Genomic DNA, 26,361 nt, shown 5'->3' with positions numbered 1-26,361 from the left:
GAGGGGTATGGGCCAAGGGCTGGCAAATGGGACATTAATGTAGGATATCTTTTCAGCAAGTACAAGGTGGACCAAAGGGTCTATTTCCATGCTGTACATCTCTATGTCTCTGACTGGGTGTAGGTTCAATGGTCCCTGACTCTGTTGGAGGGTTGATTCAATGGGTGCTGACTCTCATTGTTGTCATGGATTGCTTGGGGGCTAGCTCACTTCAAGTTTTAACTAAACATTTGTAACAAATGAGCTTTCCCTTAAGAATAAAAGCTCCATGGCAAGAGTATTCCAATCCTGACTATAAGTGACCACAAAGTTATTTAACAAGACCTATAAACCCACTTATGCCATTTCAGGAAGGAGCGTGACCTGTGCAGAACTTTAAAGCCACCTTGTTTAGACTAAGTCCTGCCTTCACACAGAGGACACCCTCTAGCATACTGCATGACACTTCTACCAATTTAAACAGAATAAACTGGAAACAGATCGCACAAAACCGGGCAAATAAATATTAAAGTCTTGTCACTCTGCAATAATCAGCACCCCAGGGAATATTTGACATTCAAGAGCTTACAGCAGCTATTGGAATGAGGAAAATCACAGACATAATTTGCTAATTCTTTCCTGAGCAGAAAACGTACAGATGTGCCAAGCTTTGATCCATCCCGTGACCATGTTGCGCATCACTTGCAGGTCCTCTTGCATTTTAAAGGATTTCTTCACTTTTTTTTCCACCAGTTCATAGTCTGGTAGTCTCAGTCCTTGCTCCATAGTGTAATCAGCGAGGGTAGGGAGGCCTGTCCACCGCCTTAGGCCTTTCGACACCCTCTTGGAACCTGTATGGACAAAGATGCAATCAGTTCCTCCACTGGCAGAAACAGACCGAGTATCAGTGATTCTATTTTCCATTCTTGGAAGTGGCACAATTGAAAATCTCCCTGATTTCTGAATGCCCACTATTTTTCATCCACATCCTTTAAACATCTTGAGCAACATTATTCTGACTTGAGAAGCAGCTGTCATTATCTCTTCCATTAGTTATGCCACCTCAAGCTGTTTAGCTGCCTGTTTTAGATTAGATTAGATTACTTACAGTGTGGAAACAGGCCCTTCGGCCCAACAAGTCCACGCCAACCCGCCGAAGCGTAACCCACCCATTCCCCTACATTTACCCCTTTACCTAACACTACGGGCAATTTAGTATGGCCAATTCACCTGACCTGCACATCTTTGGACTGTGGGAGGAAACCGGAGCACCCGGATGAAACCCACGCAAACATGGGGAGAATGTGAAAACTCCAAATACTGAGTTGGTGCCAAATATTTCTCATCCTTGGCTGGTCAAGAGCATCAATATCACTAGGAGTGTCAGAATGCCACTCATAAAAAGGACATATAACATTAACCTTTACAAATCACTGGTTGGGCTTCAGTTGGAATATTACATTCATTTCTGGGTTTAGAACAGATGTCAAGCTTTGGGATAAGTTAAACAGAGATTTACTACAGCAGTACCAGGAATGAAATAGATCAGTTTTGTGGAGAGACTACAGAAGCTGGATTTACTCTCCCAAGAATAGCACAAGGTAATGGGGAAACCCTTTTAGTGGTGTTCAAAATTATAAGGGGTTTTGATACAGTGAAGGATGAGAAGCTAGTTTAATTGGCAGGGGAGTCAGTAACCAGAGGACACTGGTTTAAGATAACTGGCAAAAGAACCAAGGGAGAGGAAACATATTTTTTAAACAGCAAGTTACGATGATCTGCATTGTCTGTCTGAAAGATTGCTAAGAGCTGAAAACTTTAGTTTCAGGAAGGCTTTGGGTTATGAGCAAAGAAATAAGACTAATTTCACAGCTCTTTCAACTGTGATTCAATGATGATGTGACATCATCCGAGAAGGAACATTTCAAGGCCACCACACACCCAAATTCAACAAGGCCTATGCATGTTTTAATTTTACTCATCACATGAGGAGCGTTCTTCTTTCTTGGCTTATGATTCTACCTCAGTGAAAACAAAGGAAGGGCAAAATGCCATGTGTCTCAGGTAATAGGTGTTAACTCACTTCAAACTCATGGACTTCAATGCAGTTAAAATTAGGCCTCATATAGTCCCCAATTGATCAAATAATTAGAAGAGTTATTTTTTACTGTGAGGGAAAGTCACAATGAAATGTTATGCTTCAGTGAAACCATATCAGGAGTACTGTGTACTGTAGTGATTCCTTACTTAAAGAATACAAATGCATTGAAGGCAGTCAGAGAAGGTTTACTACACTAATAATTGAAACCAAGCTGTTGCCTTATGAGGAAAGGTTGGATAGCCTGTATTTGCTTGTGTTTCAAAGAGTAAAAGATTACTTCATTGTAACACAAGTTCCTGAGGGGTCTTGACAGGATGGCTGTTGAGAGGATGTTTCCTCTCTTGAGCGAATCTAGAACCAGGGTCACTGTTTAAAAATAAAGGATTACCTATTTAAGAGACGAAGTGAAAATAATTCTCTCAGAGGGATGATTGTCTTTGGAACTCTCTTCTTTAAAAGGTAGTGGATGTAGAATCTTGAAATATTTTTAAGACAGTGGTAGAATTTCCAGGAATTTCTGGGAGTGGAGAAACTACGCCATGTTCTTTGCAGCCTGCAACACATTATCGAGGAGGATGGCCACCTCACCAAGACCTTCCCTTCGCCTCCACTTCCTACCTTTAAACGACTGCCAAACCTTAAATAGACCATTGTTCGCAGCAAATATCCCAGCCTTCAGGACATGGACCACAACACCGTACAATCCTGTCATGGCAATCACCACAAGACGTGGATACTACCCACTATGTATGCGGCAGGTAACCACATGACTCGGCCAACATTGTCTACCTCATACGCTACAGGCAAGGATGCCTCAAGGCATAGTACATTGCCGAGACCAAGCAGATACTATGACAATGGATGAATGGACACCGCGCAACAATCGCCAGACAGGGATGTTTCCTCCCAGTCAGTAGACACTTCAGTGGTGAGGGACATTTGCCTCTGATCTCCAGGTGACTATCCTCCTAGGCGGACTTCGGGATACACAACAACGCAGAGTGACCGAAAAGAGGCTAATAGCAGAGTTTGGAACCCAAGTAGATGACTTCAACTGGGACCTTGGTTCACGTCACATCACAGGTGACCCCACTGCACTATACACTCTCTCATAAACACACGCTCATGCAGACCCTGTCTCATACACATGCTCTCTCTCATACACTCTCACAGGCTTATACTCCATCACACTCACACACACACTTTACCAAGCTTGCACACAGTCACACTCTCTTTGCATGCACACACACAAGTCTACGGGTGAATTTGCATTTGCAGAAGTTCATTTGCAAATACATTCTATTTTACTCAAAAAGTGTACAACCTGCAGGCTGACAATTCATGTAATATTTTATAAATTCCTACTTGGGAAATAAAACCAGTCTGATTTAAGTTTGGGATACAGGTAGACTTTAATACATTGTCGGAGCTGAAATGTCTCCTTTTTTATATACAAAACCTTAAGTTATCTCAAGAATGTGACTTAAAATTTCTGGGGGTTACATATTAATGAAACGTGTAACCCATGCTAAAAAATGAAAGACTTAACAGCAATCTAGGTTTGTTCAATATATCATTTCAGTTGCTTGACACTGTAATCTTTTGCTATAAATTTTATGTCTTATGATCCCATTCCACAGCTACCTGATAAAGGAGCAACGCTCCAAAAGCTAATGCTTCAAAATTATCCTGTTGGACTATAACCTGGTGCTGTGATTTCTAACGTTTTCCTATAGCAGGAAGACCAGAACTGAATACAGTATCCTAAAAGTGGCTCACCAATGTCCTGTACAGCCACAACATGACATCCCAACTCCAAGACTCAATGTCACTGACCAATGAAGGCAAGTGTGCCAAATGCCTTCTTCACCACCCTGTGACTCCACTTCAAGGAACTATGCACCTCCACCCAAGGTCTCTTTGTTTAGCAATATTCCCAAACACTAGTATGAACTGTACAAATTCTACCCTGATTTGCCTTACAAAAGTGCAACAATTGACATTTATCTAAATTAAACTCCATCTTCAACTCCTTGGTCCATTGGCCCATCTAATCAATGTTGTAGTCCGAGATGACCTTCTTCACTGTCCACTACACCACCAATTTTGGTGTCATCTGCAAAGTTACTAACCATTCCTCCTCTTTTCACATCCAAGTCATTTATAAATGACAAAAAGCAGTAGACGCAGCCTTCCCTGGACTGCCTCCAATGCTAGCACAACTTTCATTAGATAAGCAGTCCAATACTGCTCACCTGTGGTCTGTACCTTGTATAAATTTAGCAAAAGACTCCCTGTTTTTATGCTCAATTCCCTTTGAAATAAAGGCCACAATTTGATTTGTGTTCATATTACCACCAAACGTGATGATGCCAGTATTTTGTGATTTATGTCTGAGGCCTCCCAAATTCCTCTATCCTGGAACTTTCTGCAGTCTTTCTCCATTTAAACAATATTCAACTCCTCTATTCTTCACACAAAAGTGCATAACCTCACATTTTCCCATGTTATATTCTATCTGCCAAGATAGCCCTCTACAACTGAACCACAGTTTCCTTGCTAAATTTGGAAAGAGCAAAGTCATCATCTTGATCTCTTGCATCAAACCTCACACCTTTCCCATCCACTCCATTCCCCTGGGCCAATCTCAGGCTGAGTCAGATTGTTCACTATTCAAGCTGAACTTCTGACCTCATATCCCTTCTTTCATTATTTATACCCTCCTCTGCTCTACAACTCCCTCTGACTTCTGGTCTTTTGTGCATCTCTCACTCAGTTCATTAGTGTCAGCTGTCTCTTACCTCGCACTCCTGGAATTCTCTTTCTATTCCCCTCTATTTTTCCATTTCTATCTCTTTGTTTATACCCTCCTTTAAATTCCCCTGGATACAAGCCTTTGCTCACTGTATCTAATGTTTTCTCCTATACTTCAGCGCTCACTTTATGATTACACGGTGGCACAGTGGTTAGCACTGCTGCCTCACAGCGCCAGAGATCCGGGTTCAATTCCCGCCTCAGGCGACTAACTGTGTGGAATTTGCACGTTCTCCCTGTGTCTGCGTGGGTTTCCTCCGGTTTCCTCCCACAGTCCAAAAATGTGCAGGTCAGGTAAATTGGCCATGCTAAATTGCCCGTAGTGTTAGGTGAGGGGTAAATGTCGGGGTATGGGTGGGTTGCGCTTCGGCGGGGCGGTGTGGACTTGTTGGGCCGAAGGGCCTGTTTCCACACTGTAAGTAATCTAATCTAATCTACACCTCTGTGATACACATTGTTAAACTTTTCTATATTAAACACTACATAAAGCTGTGTCTGGCACATGGAGAACTTTTATCCATTAAAAAAGAAGAAACAGCTCGTATTTATATAATGCTGAACTGCTGTGTATAGCTTTATTCTACCCATTTAAAGAACTTTGAGACCTTGGAGAAGGGACAAAGAAAGGCAAAGTGGATGATCTCAGGCCTAAGATAGACCTCAGGTCTTGGGATTGGATATCCTGCAGAGGTGAGTTCTGATAGGATCTGATTCAAGTATTTAAAACTATTAACGTCACTGATAATGTAGAAACTAATGTAGCTTTTGAGATAATCAGTTCTGGTAGAATATACTTAATTTGAAGAAGGAATCCTTGAAAGATGATTTAAGAAGCCTACTTGAAAGAAGCTGTGAACATATCAGACGGGAGGTGAAATTAATAAAACTTTAGAGGATTCTTGGGAGCTGATCAACTTTGATGAGTCACCAAGGTATTTTTGAGAGGGGGCTCATAGGAGGTCTATTCAATGCATGTGGGAGTGAGCCCTGAAAAATTCATGTAAGGGAGCTAGATGTATTTTATCAGCCCATGCGTATGGCACTTGGAACAGGCTCAAAGACAAGGTTTTCAGTCTTCCAAATGTTGAGCAGGTAACTTCTACCATAAGATTTATATAAATGATTTGGATGTGAGCCTAAGAGGTATAGTTAGTAAGTTTGCAGATGACACCAAAATTGGAGGTGTAATGGACAGCAAAGAAGGCTACCTCAGATTACAATTGGATCTTGATCAATGGGCTGAGAAGTGGCAGATGGAGTTTAATTTAGATAAATATATTTTGGGAAAGCAAATCTTAGGACTTATACACTTAATGGTAAGGTCCTCGGGAGTGTTGCTGAATAAAGAGCTTGGCTGTACAGGACATTAGTTGGGCCACTGTTGGAATACCGTGTGCAATTCTGGCCTCCTTCCTATCGGAAAGATGTTGTGAAACTGGAAAGGGTTCAGAAAAGATTTACAAGGACGTTGCCAGGGTTGGAGGAATTTGAGCTATAGGGAGAGGTTGAATAGGCTGGGGCTGTTTTCCCCTGGAGCATTGGAGGCTGAGGGGGTGACCTTATAGAGGTTTACAAAATCATGAGGGGCATAGGTCGGATAAATAGACAAAGTCTTTTCCCTGGGGTGGGGGAGTCCAGAATTAGAGGGCATAGGTTTGGTGTAAGAGGGGAATGATATAAATAGACCTAAGGGGCAACCTTTACATGAAGAGGGTGATACGTATGGAATGAGCTGCTAGAGGAAGTGGTGGAGACGAGTACAATTGCAATATTTAAAAGGCATCTGAATGGGTATATGATTAGGAAGAATTTGGACGGATATGGGCCAGGTGTTGGTAAGTGGGACTCGATTAGGTTGGGATATCTGGTCAGCATGGACGAATTGGACCGCTTCCGCTTCCATGCTGTACATCTCTATGACTCTAGGAAGTGACAAACACCCCAGATTACAAACATGGCTTTTAATGGTGCTCAGACCTGGAGGTACTTGCTGTTTGTCTTTGTCCCCTTTGTCCTCCAACCACTCTTCTGGAGGCTTGGGGAAGCGCTCTTGGAGGTGTTTCTGATATTCGGAAAGGTTGTCCATGATGATCCTCTCCTTGTACTTCTCGCCACAGTGGTAAACCACACTGGATGACCCTGTAAATTAAAAACTCGGTGACACAAACCAATTTGTACATAATGCCCAAACATCCCAACATTAACACCTAAACAAGAATAGCCATGAAGAATTTGTTGACTCTTCCAACAGATCAAAGACATACCCACCACAATAACCTAAGCATATTGAGTTATGTCCTGTTCCTGTTTACACTGCCCCATGCAATGTCCTTACCTCAGACTTTTAACTTATTCCAAAGCTTCATGCCATTCTGGGTTACTTTCAGTATTTGAACACTTATCCACTTCAGTGATTTATTCACACCATGAATGAGGAGTTATTGTTTAGTGGCATATTGCATGAAGGGTGGTCAATTCAGAATAGTCACAAAATAGATGAGGCGTCGTCGTGCATAGATATGATCACAGAACAAGTGAGGGGACCTGCTTATTGAGGTAATTAAAGAATTTATGAGGATTCACCCATTCGTTCTCATTGCTGTACTAATGACATCCTTTATTAACAGAATGGCTGTGCCACCTTTTCCTCAATTCCTCTCTTTTCAAAATGTCAAATCCCCTTCAATATTAAGGTACCAGCCCATTCTGCTTGTGGATGCTTATATTTTGCTTTCTGATCCTTCTTGCCACACTCTGGTTATCCTTACACAAAACTTGTTCTATTATTTGATTGCCTCCCTTTGATTTACCACATCTCTCATGTAATCTCTTCACCTTACTCTTTAGATTAAAGCCTTTGCGACCACCCTGTCCCAACACTGTTCAGGTGAAGATAATCTCAATAGTACCTCACCCACTTTTCCAATACTGATGTCAGTAGCTAATAAGCTGAAACCCATATCTCCCACATTAATTTATGAGTCAGACATTCTTCTCTCTGATTTTATTTACACTACATCACTTTTCTTCTCTACCCCAGAGCAGATATTCCAAACTCAGGCAGACAACATAACTGATTCCTGATGAAGGGCTCCGGCTCAAAACGTCAATTTTCCTGCTCCTCGGATGCTTCCTAAACTGTTGTGCTTTTCCAGCAACACATTCTCAACACAGACAAGGTAACCTTCTGGACTCGAATTCTCAACTGCAAAAAATGGTGTTAATCTCTCCAACTACATACTTATTTGCTAACCCACTTAAATGGTATAACGGCTGCAGAAAGGCAGTTCGAGGGGGATCTGCCTTTGGAGGTAGTATAGGCTGAAGTCAGAAATAGGAAAGGAGCAGTCACCTTGTTGGGTGTTTACTATAGGTCCCCCAATAGCAGCAGAGATGTGGAGAAACAGATTGGGAAACAGATTTTGGAAAGGTGCAGAAGCCACAGGGTAGTAGTCATGGGCGATTTCAACTTCCCAAATATTGATTGGAAGCGGTGTTTGTGCAGTGTGTCCAGGAAGCTTTTCTAACTCAGTATGTAGATTGTCCGACCAGAGGGGAGGCCATATTGGATTTGGTACTTGGTAACGAACCGGGACAAGTGATGGGCTAGTTAGTGGGTGAACATTTTGGTGATGGTGACCACAATTCTATGACTTTCACCTTGGTTATGGAGAGAGATAGGTGCGTGCAACAGGGTAGGTTTTACAATTGGGGGAAGGGTAAATACGATGCTGTAAGACAGGATCTGAGGAGCATAAGTTGGGAGCATAGGCTGTCAGGGAAGGATGTCGTGGAAATGTGGAACTTTTTCAAGGAACAGATACAACTTGTCCTTGATATGTATGTACCTGTCAGGCAGGTCGTGTGAGGGAACCTTGGTTGACGAGGGAGGTTGAATGTCTTGTAAAGAGGAAGAAGGAGGCTTACATAAGGTTGAGGAAACAAGGTTCAGACAGAGCGTTGGAGGGATACAGGATAGCCAGAAGGGAGCTGAAGAAAGGGATTAGGAGAGCTAAGAGAGGGCATGAAAAATCTTTGGCGGGTAGGATCAAGGATAACCCCAAGGCATTTTATGCGTATGTGAGAAACATGAAAATGATGAGAACAAGGGTAGGTCCGATCAAGGACAGTAGTGGGAGACTGTGTATTAAGTCGTAAGAGATAGGAGAGGTCTTGAATGAGTAGTTTTCTTCAGTATTTACAAACGAGAGGGACCGTATTGTTGAAGAGGAGAGTGTGAAATGGACTGGTAAGCTAGAAGAGATACTTGTTAGGAAGGAAGATGTGTTGGGCATTTTGAACAACTTGAGGATAGACAAGTCCCCCGGGCCTGACGGGATATATCCTAGGATTATGTGGGAAGCAAGAGATGAAATTGCAGAACCGTTGGTAATGATCTTTTCGTCTTCACTGTCAACAGGGGTGGTATCAGGGGACTGGAGAGTGGCGAACATTGTGCCCCTGTTCAAAAAAGGGAATAGGGATAACCCCGGAAATTACAGGCCAGTTAGTCTTACTCCAGTGGTAGGCAAAGTAATGGAAAGGGTACTGAGGGATACGATTTACGAGTATCTAGAAAGATTAGGGACAGCCAACACGGATTTGTGAAGGATAGGTCTTGCCTTACAAGTCTTATTGAATTCTTTGAGGAGGTGACCAAGCATGTGAATGAGGGTAGAGCAGTGGATGTAGTGTACATGGATTTTAGTAAGGCATTTGATAAGGTTTCCCATGGTAGGCTCATGCGGAAAGTCAGGAGGCATGAGATAGAGGGAAATTTGGCCAGTTGGATAGAAAACTGGCTAACTGGTCAAAATCAGAGAGTGGTGGTAGATGGTAAATATTCAGCCTGGAGCCCAGTTACAAGTGGAGTTCTGCAGGGATCAGTTCTGGGTCCTCTGCTGTTTGTAATTTTTATTAATGACTTGGAAGAAGGAATCGAAGGGTGGGTCAGTAAATTTGCAGATGATACGAAGATTGGTGGAGTTGTGGATAGTGAGGAGGGCTGTTGTCGGCTGCAAAGAGACTTGGATATGATGCAGAGCTGGGCTGAGGAGTGGCAGATGGAGTTCAACCCTGTCAAGTGTGAGGTTATCCATTTTGGAAGGACAAATAAGAATGCGGAATACAGGGTTAACGGTAGGGTTCTTAGTAAGGTAGAGAAGCAGAGGGATCTTGGGGTCTATGTTCATAGATCTTTGAAAGTTGCCACTCGGGTGGATAGAGCTTGTAAGAAGGCCCATGGTGTATTAGCGTTCATTAGCAGAGGGATTGAATTCAAGAGTCGTGATGTTGCAGCTGTACAGGACCTTGGTTAGGCCACATTTGGAGTACTGTGTGCAGTTCTGGTCGTCCCACTTTAGGAAAGATGTGGAAACTTTGGAGAGGGTGCAGAGAAGATTTACCAGGATGTTGCCTGGAATGGAGAATAGGTCGTATGAGGATAGGTTGGGAGTGCTAGGCCTTTTCTCATTGGAACGGCGAAGGATGAGGGGTGACTTGATAGAGGTTTATAAGATGATCAGAGGAATAGATAGAGTAGACAGTCAGAAACTTTTTCCCCAGGTGCAACAGAGTGTTACAAGGGGACATAAATTTAAGGTGAAGGGTGGAAGGTATAGGGGGGATGTCAGGGGTAGGTTCTTTACCCAGAGAGTGGTGGGGGCATGGAATGCGCTGCCTGTGGGAATGGCAGAGTCAGAATCATTGGTGACCTTTAAGCGGCAATTGGATAGGTACATGGATGGGTGCTTAAGCTAGGACAAATGTTCGGCACAACATCGTGGGCCTGTTCTGTGCTGTATTGTTCTATGTTCTATGTTAAATGGCTTCCTATACCACTCTGCCATCGTACATTTGCTCATCCACCTTGCAACCCTCGCTCACATTCACACAAGCTGCAAGAGGCTCAAACCTGTTGCACAATTACAAAGCTGCACCTCCACCGCTTCTATCTTCTCTACCTCCTTTTTTGCCTCACTTACAGTCACACTTCCCTGTCCCTGACCCTAGAGCAAATCAGATGATTGTACCTTAAGGGATGTGCCTGCCTTTTTAAATGTCTTTGTAATTTTTCTGGTCCTTTATGCATCTTGCATTTGCAACTCGTTCTCCAGCTTAATGACAGAGCCAAAGTTCCTCGCACTTCAGATGTGGTTGCCTTGGATCACACTGATATCAATCAGCCCCCACAAAGTGCAGCAGCAATACATCACCTGTCCTATAGTTATTGTACATTAATACATTTTTCTCACTTTACAATCAAAAATCCTAGTACAACTGTCATGATGTCACAAATCCAAAGTGCTTATGGATATACTGAACTTAAGCAAATCTTTTTTTATAGAAGAGGAATGTACAGCCAAAGGTTGGTTTGGAATGTAAGTTCAGTGACTGTCTGGCAGAGTCTTTTGTGGATCTGTGGAAAGTCACATTTGTTCAGAGTGAGGGAAACTCCAAACAGAAAAAAATGAAACTAAAGAGATAATGAGAGGCTGACTACCCACACCACCCTCTCTCAGCAAGTGGCCACCTCCTGCAGACATGTTTGTGTTTAACCTTTCAAGGATATACAAAAGGGTTAAAAAGAACAGCAATTTCCACAAGTGTGTGTGTTACTGGTATTATACACTAGTCTTTTAATACAGTCATAGAGTCCTACAGCACAGCCCAAACTGGTCCATGCCTACCAAAATATCCATCAATGCTAACCCCATTTCCCTGCACTTGGCCCATATCCTTCTAAACATTCCCCATGCACATATTTGTCTAAATTCCTTTTAAATGTTGTTAAAGTATTTGCCTCAACTACTTTCGTTGGCAGCTTATTCCATAAGTATACCATCCTCTGCATAAAGAAGTTGCCCCCTTTATTTTCGCCCCCTAACCTTAAACTGACGCCCTCTAGCCCTCGATTTCTCAAAAAGACTGACTGCATTCACCCTATCCATGCAGATGCTGGAGATCAGAGTCAAGAGTGTGGTGCTGGAAAAGCACAGCAGGTCAGGCAGCATCCGAGGAGCAGAAGAATCAATATTTTGGGCATAAGCCCTTCATCAGGAAATTCCCGATGAAGGTCTTATGCCCAAAATGTCAATTCCCCTAATCCCCGGATGCTGCCTGATCTGCTGTGCTTTTCCAGCACCATACTCTCGACCCATGCCTCTCATGATCCTGTACATTTCTATAAGATCCCCGCTCAGTCTCCTATGCTCTAAAGAAAAAAGTCTTAGCTTGTCCAACCTCTCCCTATAACTCAGACCATGGAGTCCTGGCAACATCCTTGTAAATTCCTACTGCACTCTTTTCAGTTTAATAACATCCTTCCTTTAGCAAGACTGAACACAATACTTCAAATGCGGCCTCACCAAAGTCCTGTAAAACTGCAACATAACTTTCCAACTTCTATACTCAGAGCCCTGACTGATGAAGGCCAGTGTGCCAAGAGCCTTCCTCACTGCCCTGTCTACCTGTGACTCCATTTTTGAAGAACTGTACATCTGAACTCCAAAGTCCCTCTGTTCAAATAGTTTGCTGTTAAGATCATAGTTTGAGCTCAGCTGTCAAACATGCCTGTACTGCAGATCAAATACAAAAAGATTTCCGTTCTGAGGGCTTTTCCTTCCCCTCATGTGCTGTTACCATTTCTCTCACTGCTGCACCTCCCTCCCCTCATCCTTTGTGGTCTCTCATTGCTGCTGCAATGGTGCTCCAACATCCTGCTCTGCTCTTCAGAGTTGTGACAAGATGAGCTGTAAAAGTGATGTGGGCTTGAGGGTGGGCTGGGTAGGGTTCACTGCATCTCTACTGTAATGTCATTCCCCTGGAAAAATATTGGTTAACTCGTGCTATAACTGCTAAAACTGGCTTCCCAATGCCATCTAGACACACAGGTACAAATCATAGTCCTCACTTTCCATCTCACCAGCCTCCATACACAAATGATCATAAGCCACCACTTCCACCTTCTCCAGCAATATGCCACAACCAGACACATATTCCCCTCCTCTTCCTTGTCAGCATTCTACATAGAGTATTCAATCTGAGACACCCTGGTCCATTTCCTCCTCCACTCCCAATATCTCATCACATCTTTACAGCACCTTTCTATGCAATCACAGAAGGTACAGCACTCACATTTTTACTTCCTTCCTCCTCACTATCCATGGCCCCAGACACACCTCCTAGGTAAAGTAGCAATTTAATCTAGCCTACTGTATTTGCTGCTCACAATGTGGTTTCCTGTACAACAGGGAGACGAAATGTAGACTGGGCACTTTGCGGAACACCTATGTTCTGTCTGCTCCCAGCTGCCTGCTACTTCAACACACCACCATGTTCCCTGGCCAACATTTCCATCTCGGGCCTGCTGCAGTGCTTCATTGAGACTCAGAAGAAGCTGGAAGTACATCACCTCATTTTCTACTTGGGGATCCTGCAGCCTTCGAGACTCAACATTGAATTCAATCATTTTAGAACCTGAACACTTTATCCACCCCTACACTCCTGGCCCTGTCATGACACAGGCTGTTTTCAGCATATACAGTACTTATAATCCCCACTATCAGCTTTTTTGTCTACCTGATCATCCATTTGTTTGTCTGACTTTCTCCTTTAACCTCCCCCCTGCCCCTGCCTTTAGTGTATAGATCACTTTTGCCTCGTTATCTAGTTCTGAAGGAGGATCACTTACTGGAGCTGAAACGTGAACTCTGCTTTCTCTCCACAGTTGCTCGCAGTTTCTTCAGCAATTTTGGTTTTTGTTTCATTAACAGATATGCTACAGTATAGAAGAGGTGCTTTCAGCCCATAGTATCTGCACTACTTCAAATGAATTCAGTGCCATCCTCAAATCTTTCCTCTTTATCACTGCATATTCTTTCTATTCAAGTAATCACTCAATGCCTTCTTGAATGCCTCAATTGAATCTGTTTCCACCACATTTCCAGGCACTGTATTCCAAAGCCTAACAGCTCGCTGAGTGAAAAAGTTTCTTCTCATCAAATTTACTTCTTTTGCAAATGACTTAAAATCCATACACTTTCCTCTGAATTCTAGATCCAGATTCAGAAGTGCAGTGTGGACTCAAAGGTCTGAATGGCCTGCTTACACAGTATCGACTCTACCGCTAAACCAGCATTTGTTTCCCATTCCCAACAACTCTTGAGAAGGCCATGATATGAAGGTGCCAGTGTTGGACTGCAGTGGATAAAGTCAGAAGTCACACCACACCAAGTTATAGCCCAACGGGTTTATGAGAAATCACCAGCTTTTGAAGCACTGCTACTTTGTCACGTGAAGTGACACTTCACCCAACAAAGAAGGAGAACTTCAAAAGCTGGTGATTTCTAATAAACCTGTTGGACTATATCTTGGTGTGGTGTGACTTCTGCCCTTGAGAAGGAATAACTGGTTGCCTGGAATTTACAATCTCAGTGCTGTCAGATGGGAATTTCCAAGATTCTGACCCTGTGATATGGCAGTGGAGGGAGTGTCTGAACATGCTCTTCAGTCTGGTCAGGCAATGGGATGCAGTATTGAGGAACTCAACAAATACACCTCCAATAGCATTTCTTGGGTTGTTTATGCCATTAACCCTTTTCAGTGGAGGAGTAAAAGCTTGAATGAGTCAACATACAACAGTAATGCCTGGTATTAATGTTGCTCTGATCCAATGTTCTATGCAGTAGATTTGAATGGAAGTGCACAAGGGATTTCAACTTGCCACAGGTCTCAGTGTGACACTACCACATTGAAACAAAATGAAGCTCCAATACACATCCTGTTGAAATGTTGGACATTATCAGCATAAGACACACAGGTTATACCCAATCTCCTGAACCACAACAGAGTTAATCATAGAATCATAGAACATCTAGTGTGTGGAAACAGGCCATTTGGCCCAAAAAGTCCACACTGACCCTCTAACCCACCCAGACCCATTCCCTTACCCTATTACTCTACATTTACCACTAACTAATGCACTTAATCTACACAAAGCTGGACACTATGGGCAATTTAGCACGGCCAATTCACCTAACCTGCACATCTTTGGACTGTGGGAGGAAACCCACGCAGACACAGAGAGAATGTCCAATCTCCACACAGACAGTCCCCCGAGGCTGGAATTGAATCCGCATGCTAACCACTGAGCCACCGTGCTGCCCAGTGAATTGACAGGAGCTTTGTCCTATAGGAACTAGAGATCAATCAGGTCGGGGTGTGAAGTGGGAAGAATGGGAAAGGATTGGGAGCCTTAGAATCTGATGTTGGATTGTCAGCTAGTGTTGAATGCTAATAAGAATCTCATTATTTAGCAATACATCAAGAAATGTAGTACTCGGTTTCTCTGCAGTTACTGTAAATAGTTGTTCAGTTCTTAATGTCTCAAATTACCAGTGTACAGTTCTTGTTCAAACACATTCTCAGTGTAATAGACATGTTTTCCAAGCTTTGAATTCAAGATGGTCTTGGGTTTTGGGGGAGATTCAAAGTGCTTCACTTTCAGGTTGGCTGCAGTTCGATTTACAGATCCAGGTTCCTCCATGCCTTCATTCAGGTCAAACCCAGGAACCCTGTGAAAGCCAATCATAATAACATGTTCAACAACAACAAAAACAGAAGTTGCTGGAAGAGCTCACAAATGGTATGGCAGCATTTGGAAGAGAAATCAAAGTTAACATTTCAGGTCTGGTGACCCTTCCTCAGAACACAATAACATGTTGCCGGCCACAACTGTTGTTCTTGTTATTATCTTGTCCTGATACACAGAAATACCTCACAGAGCACAAACTTCAGCAAGACTTTGATCACTGTCTAAGCAGGTTCAGCGCTTATCCCTCCTTACCCATCAAATTAAACATTCTTGAATCATAGCTGCCCAAATAGGTTAACAGCTAGGAACCGTCATTTAAATTTTTCCCAATCACATGTTTACTTGCTGACCCTGCAAGTCTAAAACATATACTCTACCTTTTAGCACATGGGAAACAACAGGCAAATAAATTGGAATAGGTATGCCATGTGAAGAACCTGCACAGATAATGGGTTCAAGGGGCTCCTCTCATGCTTTAAATCCTATGATTTTCTTCTTGAAGCCAGGTGCAGCTCAGGCAGCAGCACTTTCACCTGTGAGTGACTAAATTTCAGGTTCAACTCCTGGTCCGGCGGGGGCAGAGTGCAAAACAAAACAAGTTTGATGCTCCAGTGCAGTACTGAGGGAGTGCTGCACTGTCAGGGGTGCCATCTTTCAGATGACTCCATTTGCTTCCTGAGATAGCTATATAAGATCTAATTTGAAGAAAAACACCTTCCCCCGGCATCCTGGATGATCTATCTCTTAATCCCTGTCTTCATTTCCCTTAATACCCTGACCTAGGACAAACTTATCAACTTGTTTGGAAAGCTCCAAACCATCACACTTCACAAACGTTTTGTGGTGCGTGAGAGAGCAAGAATGAGAGAGCGCAAGAGAGAGCAAGAACAAGAGAAGGTGAGAGTGAGGGTTCTACTTTGTGTGAAAAATTCCTTCCTGATTTAACTCTTAAACAGCCTAATCATTGCGGATCCCTGTTTTGGATTTCTCCAGAAGAAGAAATTGTTTCACTATGTCTTCCCTACTGAAATCCATAATCATGTGCAACAAATTGATAATATCATCCCTCAACATCTAGATTCAAGGGCATACAAACCGAGTGTGTGCAACTGGTCCCCTCATCAAAGACCCTACTTAGTTTGTGTTGCATCCTACAGTCATAGAGTCATACAGCACGGAAACAGACTCTTCAGTTCAACTCGTCCATACCCAGATATCCTAACCTAATCCAGTCCCATTTCCCAACACTTGGCCCATATCCCAATAAACCCTTCCTATTCATATATCCATCCAGATGCCTGTTAAATGTTGTAATTGTACCAGCATCCACCACTTCCTCTGGCAGCTCATTCCATACACGCACCACCCTCTGCGTGAAAAAGTTGCCCCTTAGGTCCCTTTTATATCTTTCCCCTCTCATTCTAAAGCTATGCCCTCTAGTTCTGGGCTCCTCCACCCCAGAGAAAAAAACCTTGTCTATTTATCCTATCCATGCCCCTCATGATTTTATTAACCTCTATAAGGTCACCCCTCAGCCTCCGATGCTCCAGGGAAAACAACCCCAGCCTATTCAGCCTCTCCTTATAGCTCAAATCCTCCAACCCTGGCAACATACTTGTCAATCTTTTCTGAACCCTTTCACAACATCCTTTGGATTGGAAAGAGACCAGAATTGCATGCAATATTCCAAAAGTGGCCTAACCAATGTCTTGTACAGCCACAATATGACCTCCCAACTCCTATACTCAATGCGCTGACCAATAAAAGAAAGCATGTCAAACGCCTTCTTCACCATCCTATCTACCTGCGACTCCACTTTCAAGTCACTATGAATCTGCACTCCAAGGTCTCTTTGTTCAGCAACACTCCCTAGGACCTTACCATTACGTCCTGCTCTGATTTGCTTTTCCAAAATGCAGCACCACACATTTATCTAAACTAAACGCCATCTGCCACTTCTCAGCCCATTCGCCCATCTGATTAAGATCCCATTGTACACTCAGGTAACCTTCTTTGCTGTTCACTACACCTCCAATTTTGGTGTCATCTGCAAACCTACTAACTATACCTCCTACGTTCACAACCAAACCATTTATATAAATGATGAAAAGCAGTGGACCCAGCATCAATCCTTGTGGTATACCACTGGTCACAGGCCTCCAGTCTGAAAACAATCCAATACCATCATCCTCTGTCTTCTACCTTCGAGCCAGTTCTGTATCCAAATGGCTAGTTCTCCCTGAGTATTCCATGAGATCTAACTTTGCTAACCAGTCTCCCATGGAGAACCTGGTTGAACGCCTTACTGAAGTTCATATAGATCACGTCTATCGCTCTGCCCTCGTCAATCCTCTTTGTTACTTCTTCAAAAATCTCAATCAAGTTTGTGAGACATGATTTTCCACATGCAAAGCCATGCTGACTATCCCCAATCAGTCCTCGCCTTTCCCAATACATGTAAATCCTGTCCCTCAGGATTCCCTCCAACAACTTGCTCACCACTGACATCAGGCTCACCGGTCTATAGTTCCCTGGCTTTTCCTTACCACCTTTCTTAAATAGTGCCACATTAGTCAATCTCCAGTCTTCTGGCACCTCACCTGTGACTATCAATGATACAAATATCTCAGTAAGAGGCCCAGCAATCACTTCCCTAGCTACCCACAGAATTCTAGGGTACACCTGATCAGGTCCTGGGGATTTATCCACTTTGTGTTTCAAGATATCCAGCACTTCCTCCTCTGTAATATGGACATTTTTCAAGATATCACCATCTATTTCCCCACATTCTATATCTTCCATGATCCTCTTCAAAGTCAATATATTCTTTATGAGATGCACTGCCCAGAACCAGAACAGTTATCCAGATCAGACCAGAGGCCAGTATTTGTAGCCAGGATTGCCCAGCACATACACTTTCTAGGTGGGATAATCAGTGGTCTCTAAGTGGAGGTGATGCCACACTCCAGCTGACCATACTCAGAGGTGTTCTTTTGGCACAGTTACAGCTGGAGGAAGGTTGAGCTGAAGAACAATGCAAGGACTCTGTGTGACAGTAAGTAAAATGACTGAGCTGACAAAATAAAAAAAACAGATTTAATGGAAGAATTACATTTCTGAACACAATTGGCTAGATCAAGCAGAGAGTAAATGGGTTTCAGGTAATGCCACAGGTAGTAGCAATGCCAAGTTAGTGCATGTTACAATATTGGTCAGACCTCAACTAAAGCACTGTATTTGATTTTACCACCACACTTTAAGATGTCAAGGTCTTAAAGATGGTACAGAGGTGATTTATCACAACAATACCAAGAATGGGACACCAGTTACATTAAGGGTATAAGCTATGTTGCTCACCTTAAACAGAGAAGGGGAGATTTCCCAGAGGTGTCTGAATGATGAGAGATTTCGACACAGTTAATAGAGAGAAACTGTTTCCAATGGCAGTACGGTCAGTAATCAGAAACTTAACATAGTTGGCAAGACAACTCCAAAAGATGATGAGATTTTGTTTTTAATGCGCAGGAAAGAGCATGGCAGAGAACAAGGGAAGACTGATGAATTATACAGCATTTATTTCAATGCAAGTGGCCTGACAGGTGAAGGAGATGAACTCAGGGCATGGATGAGAACATGGGATTGGGATATCATAGCTATTACAGAACATGTAAGGGACAGACAGGATTGGCAGCTCAACGTTCTGGGATACAGATGCTGTCGGAAGGATAGAAGGAGACTCAAGAGAGGAGGGAAAATGGTGTGTTTGATTAGGCAAAACATCACAGCAGTACTAGAGCCGATATTCCTAGAGGATCATCCAGTGAAGCTATATGGGTGGAACTGAGAAATGAGAATAGAGTGATCACTTTGATGGACCTGAGTATTATAGTACCCCAGTAGTCAGTGGGAAATTGAGGAGCAAATAATGTAGGGAGATTGTAGAAAGCTTTAAAAATATAGAGTTAATAATATAACTGTAGGGGATTTTAACACTTAAGATTAGATTAGATCACTTACAGTGTGGAAACAGGCCCTTCAGCCCAACAAGTCCACACCGTTGGGCAAAACGTGAGTTCCTCTTGAGAAATAAGGCAGGGCAAATGACTGAATGTATTTAAAACAGAGATAGTTCAAAACTAGAGGGCATAGATTGAAGGTGAGAGGGAAAAGATTTAAAAGGGATCAGAGGGGCAACTTTTTCACACAGAGGGTGTTGACTTTATGGAGCGAGCTGCCAGAGGAAGTGGTAGAGGCGAGTTCAATTACAACTTATAAAATATATTTGGACAGTTACACAGATAGGAAAGCTTTAGAGGGATTTGGGCCAAAATGTAGGCAAATGGGACTAAGTCAATTTAGAAAATGTGGTAGACGTGGACAAGTTGGGTTGAAGGGTCAGCTTCTGTGTTATATGACTCTACAACACCAATCAACAGGGAACTGTACATAGACTTAAATCAGAACTATTTGCAAGGCCACAAGAAAACAACAAATAGGTCCTTTAAGATGCTGGCAAAGGCAAGATTGACAGTACCTTCTATAACTGAAAAATGTGTTGCTGGAAAAGCGCAGCAGGTTAGGCAGCATCCAAGGAGCAGGAGAATTGACGTTTCGGGCATAAGCCCTTCTTCCTGAAGAAGGGCTTATGCCCGAAACATCGATTCTCCTGCTCCTTGGATGCTGCCTGACCTGCTGCGCTTTTCCAGCAACACATTTTTCAGCTCTGATCTCCAGCATCTGCAGTCCTCACTTTCTCCTAGTACCTTCTATAGTGCAAAGTGTTATAATTGCAACACAAAACCAACACAGTCTTCTGCAGATTGTTACACTAGGAAGATCGCAGCAAGATGCACTGAGAGCTTGCGCTGAGTATCAGTACCTGTAGTAGGCAGTCAGTGAAGTCTTGGTCTCTTTCCTAACTGTGGTCATGATGGGCTCCTGGACTTTGATTTGGTCATACAGGAGGAAGTCACTGGGGGTCATAGTCTCGTCCTCTATCAGGGCATGGGTGTGGGCAGAACCATAATGGTCCTGCAGGAGTCCCCTGAGTCTGGCACGAGACGGGCCCCTGGGCATCTGCTTGGTCACTAGCCACTGTGCCATCCTCTTGCTCACTTTCTTCACCAGGTACTCATCCCATGTCTCATGCAGCTCGCTGGTGGAATCTTTTGCTGCTCTCTTGGGGATGTCTCCGCTTTGCTCCAGTGCTGGAGCCTTCAATGCTCCTGCCACAGGACTGCTGCTCTCTGATGAGGGGATCATTTCAGCAGACCTGGCACCCTTGTGCAGATGGCTGGGTGTCAATCTCCGGTCAGAGCGGTCTGTGACCAGTGCAGCCCCTTCACCTTGCGCCTCCCTCTTGGGCACCTGGCGAAGAGTCTTGGGGTGACGCGACACTCGCTTCAAGTGGCCAGGCCTGCGGGGCACGTGATCTTTCACCTCTTCGCGTGCGACAACCTCGAAGAGATTGAACATGTTTCTGCCATCTCTTTCCTTGAAAGGGACCTGGTAAAATAGCAAGGAGTTAACTACATCCTGGGAGAATTTCAAGTTCAGAGATGCATTTTTAATGTATTGCCTGTGCAGCTGTTGCCTGTACTTGCGCTGGGGAGGGAGGATGGTCTTCCAATTCTGGCTGGTGGCAGAAGGCTGCAGTGTCGGGAGATCCATGGTTTAGATTGCAAAACTCATCGACCACAGGATGTTCTTCACAAATAATCCAAATTTCCATCTATACACATCTGTAAGCAAAAATAACAACCACATTATTGCGAAGCAAGTGAACTCAGATACCAGACAAGTGATGCCAAACCTAGATGACTTTAAGATATGCCATTAGTCCAGAATGAGTGAACGTCAGAGCACAGCGAGTGAACTCTGTATCGAATGAGCAACATCTCTCTGCTTATTTCCCTTCATTCTTTCACTCATTCTCTTCCTCTATTCATTTGACATTCCTTTTCCCCATTCATGTTCCTTCTCCCTTGCTCCCCTTTTCATTCTATTCCTCATAAGAATTGTCACTTTAGTGGATTTGGACAAACCAATTCTCGAACTGTAGTCCAGAATTTGGTGATGAAAGCGACAGGAAGGTAAGCAGGGACAACAAAATTCTTGCTGTGGGTGATCTTCATTGTTTTGTGCGGAGATGGACATAGCGATGGGGATTGTGAATAAGAACTTGTTTTGAAGGTATAAACATCACAAGAGTTTAAACTTTTCTATAAGAATCACACTGCTTCAGACTTTCTCATGACTACTTTGCAGGATAACATTCCCAAGTGGTATTGATACTGCAAAATAACTCATCATTGCTGCTCCAGATATTAAGGACCAGCTTACAGATTTATCTCCTATTTCTTTGGAACAAGCAAACTCATAAATTGCTGAAATGCAACCTAATCTCCCTTTCATTCCCTTTGCAGTATTAAACGTCTTTTAAAAATTTGGTTAATATAATTTTATTAATGTGTATTTTATTTCTCTCAGGATTAAAGTAAAGCACACTAAAAACCAAATTCTTTTGACTAGAACTTTATCGTCATCAAGGTCCTGGATTATGTAGTCATCATAGTAATGGAAAGGCTAGTGCTATTGCTCGAAAGCAAGTAAGGAAGGTCCAAGCCCATGCCAGTAACAGACCACACATTCTCACAGCTGACAAGTGGTGAGTATTTTGAGGTGAGGGGCATATGATCTGATTTAGGATCCAAATAGGGAAACTTTAAGTGCAAAGACATGTTGGAAGTTAGATCTGGAAAGCAGTGAGATTGAAAAGGAGTTCCTATTTGAAAGGATGTCAGACAACTGGTTTAGTCATGCAGTGCAATGTCTGATTGGACCACATAGAACACTAGAATCCTGTTTTCATCCACTCGTTATTCCTGTAACATCCTCAATTACAATGACGACATAGTTTGTTTACTGCAAATCATCATCTTAAACCTTCCTCTCAGTACCCTCACTTACAATTGTAGGGTAAAATTGTAGCATGCGGCTCTGGATCACTAATATCAAAACAAACTAATTAGCTGCCGCTGTCATGTCCCTTACACGAGGCTACAAAGACAAACAGCTTCTACCTTTTTGTCCATATCTCCATCATGCCCTATCCAAACTCAGATTAATTTCCTGTTTGCTCTACCTTATTCCTACCCAAACTTCCTGATGAAGGGCTTTTGCCCAAAACGTTGAGTTTCCTGCTCCTTGGCTGCTGCCTGACCTGCTGTACTTTTCCAGCACCACACTCTCTACCCAAACTGCTGCCAACCCAACTTCACCAACTGGTCCCCATCGCAGCCAATAAATGTTCTCTCACTGCCTTTTTATACTCAAGTCCTTATTGGAACATATAAGGTCCTGAGGAGAGCTTATTGAAATATGAGATTCTGAGGGAGCTCTTACAGGGTAGATGTTGAGAGAATATTTCCCCTTACTGGGAACTGGAGGACACAGTTTAAAAATAAGGCACCTCCCCTTACTGTTATGTGAAATAAGCTGAATGGCCTATTTCTGGTCCTTGTTTCTTACAGTCTACTCCCATCTTTCCAGGATCTGCGTTTGAATCCTTCAAACAGGTTTCTGTGACTCTGTTAAAGATGAACACTCACTATCTTTTCCTTTTTAGCCTGCCTGTGGCCTTTGACAAAGCTAACAACACCATCCTCCACTCCAATATGGTTGAGGCTGATTTTGCATGGCTTCATTCTTACCAAATTATACCCAAAGTATAACTTACACTGCCTTCTCTTCCTGGACTACTGCATTCAGTATCAGTGAAATTTCTACCCTTGAGACCCCACCTATTTCTAATTTGCACACTACCCTTGGGCAACATCATCCAAAAGTACAACATTAATTGTCTTATGTACTCTGACAACACCTCATCATAACCTTGTTGGACTCCTCCACTGTTGCTCAATTCCCAGACATCCAATTCTCAATGAGTAACAATTTCCTCCAAATATGGGAAGGCTAAGACCATGCACTAGGGCACCCAGACCTCTATGTATCCCAGAACTCTGGCACTTCTCACCACTTAGATAATATGCTTTTTTATATTTTGTCTTAAAATGGACAATTTCACATTTTCCCACATTGTATTCCATCTGCCAGATCTTTGCCCACTTAACATCTTCATAGCCTCTTTATAGCCTCTTCATAACTCATTTTCCTCATCATCTTTGTGTCATCAGCAAATTGGGAGGGATCACACCTCAGGAAGAAAACTTTGGGCTCAGAAATATGGTACATTCAATGTTGCTGCAAGAATGCATAGAGGCAATATAAACTAAATGGTACAATCTTAAAGGGGCACAGGACACAGAAACTTAGAAGTGTACATACACACTTAGCACAGTACAGGCCCTTTGGCCCTTGATGTTGTGCCAACCTTTTATCCTATTCTAAGATCAAACTAACCTACATACCCTTCACTTTACTTTCATCCAGGAGTCACTTAAATGTCCCTAATGTATTTGACTCATCTACCACTGATGGCATTGCATTCCTCGCACCCACCCCTGTCTGTGTAAAGAACCTTCCTCTGACATCTCACCTAAACCTTCCACCAATCTCCTTAAAATCCTCTCATGATAGCCATTTCCACCCTAGGAATAAGTCTCTGGCAATCCACTCTATCTATGCCTCTCATCATTTTGTACACCTTTATCAAGTCACCTCTCATTATTCTTCGCTCCAATGAGAAAAGCCCTACCTCCCTCAACCCAAGACATGCCTACAGTCCAGGCAGCATCCTGGTAAATCTCCTCTGCATCCTCTCTAAAGCTTCCACATCCTTCCCATAATGAGGCGACCAGAACTGAACACGTGTGGTCTAACCAGAACTTTATAGAGTTGCAACGTAACCTCGCAGCGCTTAAATTAAATCCCCCGCTAATGAAAGTCAACACACCCGAAACTTTCGTAACAATCCTATCAATTACAGACATTGACCCCAAGATCCTGCTGTTCATCCACACTGCCAAGAATCTTGCCTTTAACCCTGTAATCTGCATTCAACTTCATCCTTCCAAAATGAATCACTTCACACTTTTCCAGGTTGAACTCCATCTGCCAATTCTCAGCCCAGCTCTGTATCCTGTCAATGTACTGTTGCAACCTACAACAGCCCTTCACACTATCCACAACTTGAGTCATCGGCAAGCTTACTGACCCACCCTTCCACTTCCTCATTTTAGGCTGCCAAAAGGGCATAATGGATTGTTGGTTTTACAAAGAGGCAGAAAATACAAAAACAAGAAGTTATGATAAACCTTTGAAAAAACACACCAGTCAGTGGAGTAATATATTCAATTTTGGCTTAACACTTTCGAAAGCATAGTCAAAAAGTGTAGTGCTGGAAAAGGACAGCAGGTAGGCAGCATCTGAGGAGCAGGAGGATCAATGTTTCCGACATAAGCCCAACATCAGAAACGTGGGGGGTGGCACCAAGGGGGCTGAGAGATAAATGGGAGGAAGGTTGGGATGGGGCAGGGGGAGGTAGCAAGGAACTCGATAGGTGGATGAAGGTGATAGATTGGAGTGGATAGGTGGGAAGGAAGATGAACAGGTAGAACAACTTAGTAAATTGGAGAGTTGGATCTGGGATGAGTTGGGCGGGGGAAAAAGGAGATGAAAAAACTGGTGAAATTGACATTAATGCCACGTGGTTGGAGATGAGGTGTTCTTCCTCCAGGTGTCAGGTAGTTAGGGTTTGGCAATGGAGGCAGCTTAGGACTTGCATGTCCTTGGCAGAGTGGGAGGGGGAGTTGAAGTGTTTGGCTCCAGCGCAGTGGGGTTGTTGAGTGCTTGTGTCCCAGAGATCTTCTCTGAACCGTTCCACAAGTTGACGTCCTGTCTCCCCAGCGTAGAGGGGACCGCATCAGAAGCAATGGACACAGTAGGTGGTGTTTGGATGTGCAGTAAAATCTCTGCTGGATGTGGACTTGGAATGGAGGGAGGTGTGGAGGCAGTTTTACACTTTAGGAAGTATGTCAAGGCTGAAGAACGTAGACATGTGAGTGAGTGCAATTTGTATCCAGACTGGAGCAGTTGGGATTGTCTAAGAGCAGAGATGATTAAGATTGATCATGAAAAGAATTTGACTGAGCAAATAGATTACTGTTTCAGTGACAAGAATGGCTGTAAACCAAGTGGTTTTTGAAGAACTTGGGGCAAAAAGTGAAGAAAAAATTAAAAAGTAAATTATTGGAAACTGGAAAACACCGTCTTAAAAAGGGTCGTGAAAGCAAATTTGAGAATAACTTTCAAACTTGAAAGGAGAAGGAAATCACATGATTGAGAGAGTCGAGAATAGCACTTTACAAATCTACACGTTTAAATGCCCTCCTCCTCGAGGAAGTCTGTCTGACCTCCCCCGACCCCCACCAGACTTTCCCTTCTTTACTCCTGTGTTCCCCACCCCCCATCCCTGTCCACCCGTCCACCCACCAGCCCGCGGTTACCTGCTGTTCATGACCCGAGCTCAGCTCCGGCGCCGCACACAGACCAGGCCGCAGCGTTCCCAGGGCAACGGCACCGGCCCCGGCAACGGCCGCGCGCTGAGCTCACTAAACACAGGACAGGCATGCAATACTGACTGTGCCCTTTAAACACGGTGCAGGCATGTAATACTGACTGTGCCCATTAAACACAGAGCAGGCATGCAATACTGACTGTGCCCATTAAACACAGGACAGGCATGCAATACTGACTGTGCCCATTAAACACGGTGCAGGCATGCAATACTGACTGTGCCCATTAAACACGGTGCAGGCATGCAATACTGACTGTGCCCATTAAACACAGGACAGGCATGCAATACTGACTGTGCCCATTAAACACAGGACAGGCATGCAATACTGACTGTGCC

The 26,361-nt window shown here is 43.4% G+C and overlaps 1 protein-coding gene across 4 annotated transcripts in view; it reads right to left on the bottom strand.

The window, feature by feature from the left end:
* Nucleotides 1-26,060, bottom strand: part of heatr4 (HEAT repeat containing 4) — a 66,102-nt gene extending 40,042 nt beyond the window's left edge. For 3 of the 4 annotated variants that reach the window (XR_011960516.1, XM_072569398.1, XM_072569399.1), the window contains exons 1-5: nucleotides 25,955-26,060; nucleotides 20,368-21,229; nucleotides 15,290-15,468; nucleotides 6,872-7,033; nucleotides 636-830 (exon numbers count right to left, since the gene is read on the bottom strand). Coding sequence is in view for 3 of the 4 variants with exons in the window: in XM_072569398.1 (XP_072425499.1) it covers nucleotides 636-830; nucleotides 6,872-7,033; nucleotides 15,290-15,468; nucleotides 20,368-21,158 (1,327 nt within the window). In the remaining variant the exon portion in view is untranslated. The remainder of the gene's footprint in view (nucleotides 1-635; nucleotides 831-6,871; nucleotides 7,034-15,289; nucleotides 15,469-20,367; nucleotides 21,230-25,954) is intronic. The other variant, XM_072569400.1, reaches the window with a different exon arrangement.
* Nucleotides 26,061-26,361: the final 301 nt, after the last annotated feature.

The sequence above is a fragment of the Chiloscyllium punctatum genome, chromosome 4 (assembly GCF_047496795.1).
Source record: "Chiloscyllium punctatum isolate Juve2018m chromosome 4, sChiPun1.3, whole genome shotgun sequence".
In the NCBI taxonomy this organism is placed as follows: Eukaryota; Metazoa; Chordata; class Chondrichthyes; order Orectolobiformes; family Hemiscylliidae; genus Chiloscyllium; species Chiloscyllium punctatum.
The sequence above is the reverse complement of the archived record's forward strand: the minus strand, read 5'-3'. Positions and strand labels throughout refer to the sequence as shown.